Below are 10,873 nucleotides of genomic sequence, written 5' to 3'. Positions count from 1 at the left end.
GCGGAGCCTGACGCGGCGGTGGCTCATGCGCCCTAGAGTCCCAGGCCCTTGCCACGGAACACACGTCCCATCCCTGGCGCAGGGCTCCGCCCCTAGCCTCCGGCGCGCCTCTCCGGCCGCCTGCTCCGGTGTCTGAGCGGCCGCGCCCGCGGGCTTTGGGCACTCATTGGCTGTGGATCGCGGGCGGGCAGCCGGAGAGCTCACACACCCTCTTCCCGCAGCCAATGAGCGCGCTCACGTCACTGTCCGGGCCGGCCTAAAGAGCCGGCAGCCCCTCAATAAGCCACATTGTTGCACCAAACTCCAGAGCCGGAGTCCCAGGACACCACACGCTACGCCGCGTAACCCAGCTAAGGAGATCCAAGGGCGGGAGCATCACGCCAGTGACCGTGAGAGCGCGATCGACGGAGTGGAGCAGCGTTGTCATCCTTCCCAAGTTGAGTTTTGGTGACCGTGTGGCTGAAGTTAGTGACTAAACTCTAGGCAACTAGACCCGTCTCCAGGAGTGAGACGTAGGCACTTTCTAGTAGTTGTGACTAAAAGAAAAAAAAAAAAAGAAAGAAACTTGTTTCTGGAGACTCGGGGCCCCCAGCTGGTGGTGAGCCTTCGTGGTTAACCTTCTTTGTGCGGCTCCTGGAGTCTTCGATCTCAGCCGGACGCCCGGGCCTGGGTACAAAGCGATCGTACAGCGTGCGCTCCCCCGCTAGTGCTCAAGCCTCGGGCCCCGTCTCGTCGCAGCAGGATGATCGCCTCACATATGATCGCCTGCTTATTCACCGAGCTCAACCAAAACCAAGTGCAGAAGGTAAGTCAGCACGGGCGGGGGAGGCTGGCTCGCTTAGGACCGAGTTGCGTGCTCTCCGGGAATCTGGAGCGCGTAGGGGATCTGCTTCCTCCTCCTTCGGGGCTGGGGACGTGGAACCAGTCTGGGTAGCTGGAAAAGACCTGGGCACGAGAAGCCACGTCTGCTAGGCACTCCCGGGGCCGGGACGCGCGCCCTCCCCACACTTAGATCCCCTGGTTTCTTGAGGGGCGGGGCGCCCTGCACGTAGTCTGAGGCTGCTGCGCCCACGTGGGAGGAGCCCCCTTCTGCAGCCGGAGTTCCGGCAAGAGCACGTGGGGAAGAATCCCGTGTAGGGGAGGAGGCGCGGTGGCAGTGGGTGGCAGCCCGGGCCCGGCCCTCTGGCACTTAAGGACTCGTTGGAGAGGCCATCGGTTCCTCGTGGCGCCTCTTGGAGGTGGATGGGGAAAAAATAAAATAAAAGAAGCCACCCAGGAAGGAGCGGGAAAGGGAGCAGAAAGACTGGCTCGCTGCGCCCCCTCCCCGGAACTGAACTGCCCGGAACTGAGGCTCGAAAGGGGCGCCCCCTCACAGCAGATCTTCCTGGGGACCGCCCCGCCTCTCGTCCCCGCGTCCGGCCTCCGAGTTGGGGCCGGATTTTGGATAATACTTTTTAGTTTGCTACTAAAAGTTACCCGGAGTGGACTCACCTTCCCACTCCAGGATTCCCTGAGTTCTTTTGATTTGTTTCTTGGCTTCTGAAAGAGAACCTTCGTCGCTCACACCCTCCTGTGCCCACCTCACTGCAGTCTGGGCGAACCCGAGCTCTGCGTCGCACGGCGGGTCATTTACATGAGAAAGAGCCTCGGGCCCTGCCTGGAGCCTCACTCACTCTCTCCGCCTCGGGCTAGGGAGGTGGGGGTGGACCAGAGCCAGGCTCGAAGCGCTCTAACTCCCGGGAGAATTGAGTTTCTAAAATGCCCAGGATTACGGGATTGGTTCCTGCCCTGGGCCCTAGTCCAAGATTTGAGGGAGGGAATGGTCTAGTATTGGGGCGGGGGAGGTGTGCTGTCCAAACGGTTGTGTTAGAGCTATGAGCCGTTGCTCAGTTACACACTTGAAATCTCAGTGTCTCGTGGGAGCAGATTTTAGGAAGTGCCCTGACTACGTCCTAGGACTCACCCCCCCTCCCATCCTCATGGTCCTGAGTGCGTAGGAGCGGATGATAGATCGCTCATGATGTATCCGGGGGCCCTGGCAGATGAGCCTCAGCCTGGAGAAAGGCACCTGATTTAGTTGAGTTTTTCTCTGTTGGTTGGTTCTCTCTAATCTCTTGGGATGTAGTCCTGCACTTTAATTCTGTTTATTTAGAAGCTTGTCTTTGGGCTGGCACGATTTTGCTGATTCCGATGGTCTTTTCTGTTCAAGATACGACAATCTCTTGGCAATTCCTAAAGCGTAAAGTGGAGGGAGGCTCCTTAATCCTAAGGGAGAGTGAATTTCCCTCCTGGACATACGACTTTTTACGAACTTTCTCTCCGGCGATGGGACTGTGGAAGTACAACAGACACCTTTAGGGGCATGCTAGGGAGTCACCTGTTCTTGGGAAAGGAAAGGGAATTGACAAGGGTGCATGGAAGTGAGGTGTTTTGTTTTTGTTTTTTCCTCCCGAGACAGGGCTTCTCTGCATTGTTTTGGAGGCTGTCCTGGAACTCGCTCTGTAGACCAGGCTGGCCTTGAACTCAAAGAGATCCGCCTGCTTTTTGCCTCCCGAGTGCTGGGATTAAAGGCGTGCTCCACCAATACCCCGCGTTGAGTTCTAATTCCTGTCTTGTGGCTTATTCACCGCAGGACCCTGAGCCTCTTGGGAGACCTATTTTCTCCTACAAGCTGCAGGTGACTGTGCCCATCCTGGTTTATTGTAACTTACTGGGCACAATATGAAAATCTTGTTCCTTTAGGCTTTTCTTTACTCTCCTATCCCCGGACACTTGGATGTATTTCCTCTAAATTACCAATAGGGGCAGAATCGAATCAGGCCTGTAACTTAAACCAGGTGTCGCATGGGATTTAGCCTCCCAGTTTAGATTCTGATCTGGCTTAGATGTGCAAAACAGTTTGATCCCTCTGCAGTTTGAGAAGAGATGCAGGGTGTCTTGGGAATGCCTCTGAGCTGAGGAGGAATTAGGAAAGATGAAACTCCAGTTTAATTTTGGAGTATTTCTTCTTCTTTTGGTTTTTCTTTTTTTGTTGTTGTTTGCGTTTTTGTTTGTTTGTTTGTTTTGAGACAGGGTTTCTCTGTGAAATAGTCGTGGCTGTCCTGGAACTGAGGACAGGGTTTGTTCTAAGCTCCTGACACAGGTTAAGTTAGCTCATGAATATTCAAATAACTTCCAGAGATGAGCATGAGTGTTCCTTATTGTATTGGCAAGGAACTGAGGTCAAGATTAAGTTGTTCAAGATCACTTAGGGGCTTTGTTTTTTGGTGAGGTTTTTTTTTTTGTTGTTGTTGTTGTTTTTTTTTTTTTTTTTTTTTTTTTTTGTAAGAACACCAGGATGGTTTCTGCTCTTTTTGATAAGAACATCTTGTTCTTGTCTGCCCTGGGAACATTAGACTGTAGTGTTCACTTGTGGTGCTGGGAACACTTTCCACCAGTGAGACAGACGGGTAACTGGCCCCCGTTTTGGTTTGAGCAACAGCATTGGTGCCTACTGGATCTTCCCTAGGCCCTGGATTCCTTTTTACCTTTTCTGTGGGTTCCTTCCAGACATCATAAGTCTCCCAAATTCTGGTTTAGGAGCTAGACTGCTGTATTTCAGGAGCCTTCTACAACTCTATCAGCTAGCTACCCCTCATCCCAGTTTCGTTTTCCTTGCAACTTTTCATTTCCCAAAGTTGAAAGCCACGGGTCCTCTGTCAAGGCCGGTTCTCACTAGGCCTCTCTGCCCTGGCCCTCTGGGGTGGGGGTGGGGGCTGATGGTGAATGAAGCCCAGCTTTTCTCTATGCACCTCTCCCAGTTGTATGTCTCCTCTTTCAGGCTTTCTATCACACACCCACCCTGTGCCTACATCTTTGCGCTTGAGCTTTGGTGGCATTAGTTTAGTTAGTCCCTCCAGTAAGGTTGGATTTGAGTTGGAATCCTTCCTCAGGCAGGGACAATCCTGGCTGTTCCAGTTGGTCACCAGTTCCGATCATGGATGGGGTGCTTAGAGTGTGTGTGAGAATGGAGGAGAGGCACTGGTGGAAGAATCAGGGATGGGTGCTGGTGTGTGGCGCGCGCGTGTGTGTGAATCCTTGGAGGAAAAGCAGCTCTCAGCCATTCTGTCACCTGAGGCTGCATGATAGGAGAGGAGACAGGGAGTGGTTGTGTTGCCTGTGTCAGGGCCTTGTGTCTTGTCCATGGAAAAAGAGAAGGTTTGTTTCTTAGGCAGTGAGAATCACAGTTAACTATAGGCATGAAATATATACCCCTTTCTTAGCCATGGCCAAAGTGTCTCACTACACTGAGAGGTGACATTTAACTCCAGTCTTGTAATAGGCTCAGCTTACTTAGGTGCCTTGCATGAGGATTTGAGGAAGTAGGAAGATTACTGGAAGCAAGGATCTTATGTAGCCCAGGCTAGCCCTGTAAGGGAGGCTCACTTTGAACTCCTGAGCTACCTGCCCTTACCTCCCAATGGCAGGAATGAACAGATAACATGCTTTTCAGAGCTGATCTTTTCTTCTTGAGGAGTTGACAACTCATTCAGCTGTTTTCAGGAGAGAAACAGACCATAGAGTTTAAAGAGGTGGTAGCTAGAGCAAGACCTGATACCTGAAACAAAACACCAAAGCCAAGCACTCCGGAGCTTCTGAAGACCTGCTCTTCATAAGAGGGTCCGTCCCTTTATGCTGGAATTTTGAAGTCAGCAAGTTTGGTTTGTTTTCGGACATTGTGTAGTTGGTCACTGCCATTTCAAAGCATCAGGCATTGGGCATGGCAAATCACCCCAGGTTTTATTGTTTTATTGGCTGTGCGGGTCCCAGCAGCACTTGCTTGGTTTGGAGGTGGTGCTGCAGTTAACAGCTTTCCAGCCGCGGTGCCTCAGACATTTGAGGCTAGAAAATCTTCTGCATGAGGGGCTATCCCATTCTGTCATTTAATTTGATTTGATTTTCCCTTTTTGAGACATAGCTCAGGCTGGCCTCCAACTCTCTACACAGCAGAGGATGACCTTGAAATTCTGATCCTCCTGCCTCTTCCCATGTGACACTGTTTCATGTGGTGTTGGAATCAAACTCAGGGCTTCATGAATAAGAAAGCACTCTACAGATTGAACTAGATCCCAGCTCCTCCCTCTTCCTTCCTTCCTTCCTTCCTTCCTTCCTTCCTTCCTTCCTCCCTCCCTCCCTCCCTCCCTCCCTCTCTCTCTCTCTCTCTCTCTCTCTCTCTCTCTCTCTTTTTTTTTTTGAGGCAGGGTCTCGCTGTATACCTGACTTGCCTAAAACTGCTATGTAGACCAAGCTAGTCTGGAGCTTACAAAGATGCACCTATGTTTGCCTCCTGGATGCTAGGATTAAAGGTGTGCCCCACCAAACCCTCCCTTCCTTCCTTCCTTCCTTCCTTCCGACCTTCCTCTCTCCCTCCCTGCCTTCTTCCCTTCCTATCTTCCTAGTTTCACTGTAGCCCAAGCTGACCTAGAAATCTTAGTGATCTTTCTGTCTGGGCCTCTCAAGTGCTGGGATTGCTAGCATGAGCCACTGTGCCTTGCTAGCCCTCAGTTTTCAACAGTGTTGTCACATGGGAATCTGAGGAGGTTGTGAGACCATGCCCTTAAGCTAAAGCCCCCCTCCCCCATTCCTCACTGAAGGGCAGGTTCACAGGGCAGAAGCAACTAGATGCTTTGGGCAGTGCCCTTGTTCCAGGAAGCCACTGGGGAAGATTGTGCTCTCCAACGGGAGAATCTCCTGCTGGCCCTAGGGGAGCATCCCGTCACCTTCCACACAAGGTAGACATTTGATCTGGGGGGAAAGGCTGGTGACTCCCACACAGGGACAGAGGCAGTAAGTAGTTCTTGGTTATAAGATGGAGAAGGCTTGTGGGGTTGAGTCCTGGTTATCCACGGAACAAGCATTGGTAGTTTGGGCCAGTTAGGAAACTTTCTAACTTGCATTCCTTCTGGTTCCCTGGGGGAAGACTCAGAGGTCTTGGGTATTTGAGGGTACACACCAGGTTGAAGCATCTTCTTTCTGGGGGAACCCTGCACCCACCTTGCACTAGCTGAGTTCCAGTAAGTTCTTTTTTCAGGAGCGAAAGGGCAGAGGGTGCCCAGGGCAGGTGATAAGCCCAGGGGACTGGGCTTAGGTTTCCTATCATCTGCTCCAGACACTGGCTTCCCACTGGGGAAAACCTTGGAGGTGACCCTTAGAGACCAGAGATGACAGCCACACCCTCATTCTTTTGATTCATCAAATGGGGTCTTCTTGAACCACAGCAGGGTGCTTTGCCCTCCATATACAGACTCTGGGCTGTTGAGTGTTTTCCCTCTTAACAACCCTGGGGAGTCCCAAATTCTTCGCAATGTAATAGTTAATCTCTGCAGGGACTGTAGGGAGCCCAGGGTCTTCACCCTTACAGTACTTTATTACTTTTTGAGGTGCTAAGGGTTAAACTCAGGGGCCTAGGCAAGTTCTCTGCCACTGAACTGTATCCCATCCTTTGCTTTCTTTGTGTGTGTGGCAAGGGGAGGACATCAAGATCTCATACTGTAGTTCAGGCTGGGCTGAAGCTCACTATGTAGCCCAGGTTCATACCAAACTCATGACAATGAGTTTTCAGACCTCAGAGTGAATGTGACCCAACCTACTCTACCCCTTGTATATCTTGAATAGGTTTTGTCTTCTTCAGTTAGGACTTTGGGGTCTTGGCCAGAAGAGTAGAGAATCTCATTTTATGGGTGATCATAAATGTTTAGTGCTTCTATCTCTGGACATTCCTGCTCTAGAGTGACTTTGCCTTATCTCAGAACCTGTCCCAGAAGTCCTTGGAGTAAGGGGACCAATCCATCCATCAACCTTCCCTCATAGTCCCTGCCTGGGTATCCAGCATCCCTGTCCCTGGAGGCCTCACTGATCCCTGATATAGGAAGGGATAGACAAATAAAACATCTGGGGTTTAGTGAGGGCATTTGCTACTGCCTAATGTCCTTTCCCAGATGAGGGGCTCTTCCTACTTGCTCAAGTTTTAGTCCTGTCCTGTCCTGTCCTGTCCTCTCCTCTCCTCTCCTCTCCTCTCCTCTCCTCTCCTCTCCTCTCCTCTCCTCTCCTTTCCTTTTGGTTTTTTGAGACAGGGTTTCTCTGTGTAGCTTTGGAGCCTGTCCTGGAACTGCTGATAGACCAGGTTGGCCTCACACTCAGAGATCCAGCTGCCTCTGCCTCCCGAGTGCTGGGATTAAAGGCGTGTGCCACCACCACCTGGGGTTTTAGTGCTTTTCATGAAGCCTTCTAGACTCATCTGTTCCTCTCACCTGTAAAAGTCTTTATTGGAGGGAGGGTTGAGACAAGGTCTCACACCATAGCCCAGGTTGGAACTCAGTATGTAATTCAGGCTGCAGCAATCCTCCTGCCCTAGTCTCCCTCCAGATACTTGGGATATCGTGTGTGAGCTACCTGTACTGACTCTCCTATAAAGATCTTACAGATAAACATATCTCAGACCACCCTCTAGCTGTATTGGAGAGGTGGCACTGTTATACCATTCAGGTAAACACACTGGGTCAGTACTTTGCCTGAGGGCAAGGTGGAATTCAAATCCAGGCAGGCAGCCCCACTAAAGAGCCCATACACTTAACCTCCAGCACAGGGCAGCCTGGGACAACTGGAGATGGTTGACTGTTTTATTGGGTTATGAGTCAGGTGTCAGTTGGAAAGGGACCTTAGGAATGATGTCATTCAATCCCTTTTACGGTAAAGAAACCAGCTGCACGATGTACTAGGAGACTGGTCCAAGCTCTTCCAGAAGCCCCAAATCTGAAACTTAGTTTCTGGATCACTGTCCTGTTTCCTTTAATGTCACCCTTGAGTGTAGGTTCCTTTAGAACAAAGTCTGATTTGCTTCGTAGGCTGTCTGTCACTGTGGGACTCTAACTTATTGTCCAACTGGCTGCCTTTGAGAGTAAAAGCAGGCACTGTGGATAGCCTTGCCGTTTCCACGGGTGTCGGCTGAGGTGGCTTTGGGCATGGGCATGTTAGGGTGTCTTGCCTGTGATAGGTGTGGTCTTGGGTCGGGAGGGATTTCTAGTCTGTAAATGGAACAGAGAGACAGACCCGGAAAGATTTGATTCAGCAGGTGGACAGTGGCTATAGAAAGAATGAGAGTAGAAGCTACTGTGGGTTAGAAAGCTGCAAGACAGATTGTGGTCCTTAGCCTGGGGCGACCTAGAGAGGGCAAAGGGACCTAGGGAGCCTAGCATAATAGGCAGGATAGGCAGATCAACATGGAGGAAATGGTGTCGGCATCCCATAGTGAGAGTAGAGGCCTGAAGAGCAGGGTCAGGCGTGAGCACCTGTCAGTCTGGAGTGGCTAGCTCTTCCTATTCCTGTTGCCATAGCCCCATGCTGGTAAACATAACCAAGTACCAACTAATCTCGAGTACTAAGAATTGCTGGCATCACAAATATGCCTAAGATTTGGTTGCTTGTGGTCTTCTGGGACTAGAGAGAATGGGGGGGGGGGGCAGATGCCTACTCAACTGGGAACCAAGTTGTCTGCACATTCATGTCTATTGCAACAACTACTCATAATAGCCAATCTATTGACACCTTAGATCTCCATTAACAGATGAATGGCTAAGGAAAATGTGGGTATATGAAATCTTTTTCTGCAGGAAAATGGATGGACCTGGAGATCATGTGACTTGAAAGAGACCAGACTCAGAAGGATAAATGTCACATTCTTTCATATGCAGAATCTAGACTAAAAGAAAAAAAAAAAAACTGAAGCTAGGTTGTGATGGTGCATGTCTTTAATCCCAGCACTTTAAGTAGCAGAGGCAGGTGGATCTCTAAGTTCAAGGCCAGCCTAGTCTACAGAGTGAGCTACAGGACGGCCCGGGATACACAGAGAAACTCTGTCTTGAAAAACCAAACCAAAGAAAGTATGAGGGGGACTATTTATGAACAGGATGGGACCGGAAGTGGGGTGGGCAAGAGGGGATGGACAAAGGACACGGCTGTTTATGTATGGAGAAACTTTTTTTAGATAATAGTACATGATTTCCCCCTTTGATTTTCCTCCCTCCAAGCCCTTCTGTATCTCACCTGGCTTTCTTTCAAGCTTGTAGCTTTTTCCTTGTTGCATATATTTGTATGTGCACATGTATATGTGTGTGTATAGATAGATCTGTGTTTAGATATATCTGTGTTTTCAGGGCCGATTGCTTGGTACTGGATAACCACTGTGTTCTTTCCCAGGGAAGATGGTATCTCCCACTTGAAGCTTTCCTTAGTTTCTGTAGTTCTAGGGTTGAGGCCTCTCAAACTTTCCCAGCCCATAGTTTTTTTTTTTTAAATGATTGAATATACACTGATTTTTTTTTAATCTTCTTTTTATTCTTTTTTTCTTTTTCTCTCCGAGATAGGGTTTCTCTGTGTAACAGCCTGGTTGTCCTGGAACTTACTCTGTAGACCAGGTTGGCCTTGAACTCAAAAGATCCACCTGCCTCTGCCTCCCTAGTGCTGGGATTAAAGACATGCACTACCACCGCCCAGGGGGAAAAAATAAATTAAAGAAGCTAAATGTGGTCCACCCACCTGACATTCCAGCACTTGGGTGACTAGGGCACAGAGATTGTCTGGGCTATATCTCAAAAACACAAGCAAAACAAACAAACAAAACAGAAAGTGTTTATAAGCCTGTATTTTATAATAGCAAGGGAAACTCCAGTTGTCTGTCCTGGCCTTCGGTTTGTAAGTATTTCTTGGCATATCTGTCTCTTGCTGTGGCCTGAGCCTCTGGCAGAGTCTGCTGTCTCCTTTACCCTGGTGTCTTCCGTGCCCAGCCCTGGCACATTCCATCTGGTGCTCATGGGTAAATGGACCAAGCCGTTGTCACATACCCCTGGGACCTGTTATTTGTTGCACCACTGCCTCCCTCCCTCCGGGATGGAATAGCTAACTGGGAACTGGAGGGCCCGGACTGGGTTTCTCCAGTGCCCATCTCCTGGCGGCTGGCAGTTGCTGTCTGCTGGTCTCTCTCATTCCATGTGGCTGAGAGAGAGAACTGGATGAACAGGAAGGCCAGTGATTCACCACCGTGCAGCAGGATCTTGGAGGAGTGGCCTGCGTGGCTTCCTACTTACTCTCTCACATTCACCACACTGCCTCGGGCTTATGGACATGTCGGGCGTCAGAGTTGGAGTCTCCCCAGGGCCGCCCCAGCAAAGAGCCTGCTTTCCCATTTGGAGGAAGTGTTCAGCAGCTCTGTTATTTTCCATCAGGGTTCAGAAAGTAGGGGTCGAAGCTTATCCCTGTGTCTTCTTCCCTGACTCGTCCCCTTCCTCCTTAGGAGACACCTGTCTTTCCTTGACAATCTCATAGCACAAATTTGCAGTTCTCTGCGCAGCCTTGACCTTGCCAGGAGGAGTCTGAGAGCATTATAATTAATGAGGGCACGGATAGCATTTGCCAGTTTTCCCAGGACGGACACACCTGTGCCCCAGGTTGGGGTGCCCAGTGAACTGACCACCTGACGTTGTGGGCCCTTGCCAGGGATTAGGCTTGTGGTCTGGGGAAGCTTCTCCAAGCCTTGGTTTCCTCGTCAAAGGCTGGTGGTAAAACATTGGCAAAGGAATAATGCAAATATATATATATATATATATATATATATATATATATATATATATGAAATTCTTTTGAAATTGTGCTGCAAGCCTGTGTCAGCATATGGTCATTGGAAAGCAGTGTGTGACTAGGTTTAAAGTAGGGTGTCCTCTCTGATCTCCTGGGTGCTTTGATTGTGCATAGTCAAGTTCTTGATGTCTGCCTTTTGTTTCTCCTACTTTCTTATACAGGGTCTTTATATATAGTCCAGGCTGGCCCTGTACATGAACTC

At 49.9% G+C, this 10,873-nt stretch overlaps 1 protein-coding gene across 1 annotated transcript in view; it reads left to right on the top strand.

Annotated features, from left to right (window-relative positions):
- Positions 1-742: 742 nt before the first annotated feature.
- The window catches only part of Hk2 (hexokinase 2), a 50,242-nt gene continuing 40,111 nt past the window's right edge, over positions 743-10,873 (top strand). Inside the window, exon 1 of the mRNA XM_027429440.2 lies at positions 743-805. Within this exon, the coding sequence (XP_027285241.1) occupies positions 743-805 (63 nt within the window). The remainder of the gene's footprint in view (positions 806-10,873) is intronic.

Source organism: Cricetulus griseus, chromosome 8, assembly GCF_003668045.3.
Source record: "Cricetulus griseus strain 17A/GY chromosome 8, alternate assembly CriGri-PICRH-1.0, whole genome shotgun sequence".
NCBI lineage: Eukaryota > Metazoa > Chordata > Mammalia > Rodentia > Cricetidae > Cricetulus > Cricetulus griseus.
Note: the sequence above shows the minus strand (reverse complement) of the source record. Positions and strands in the feature narration are given on the sequence as shown.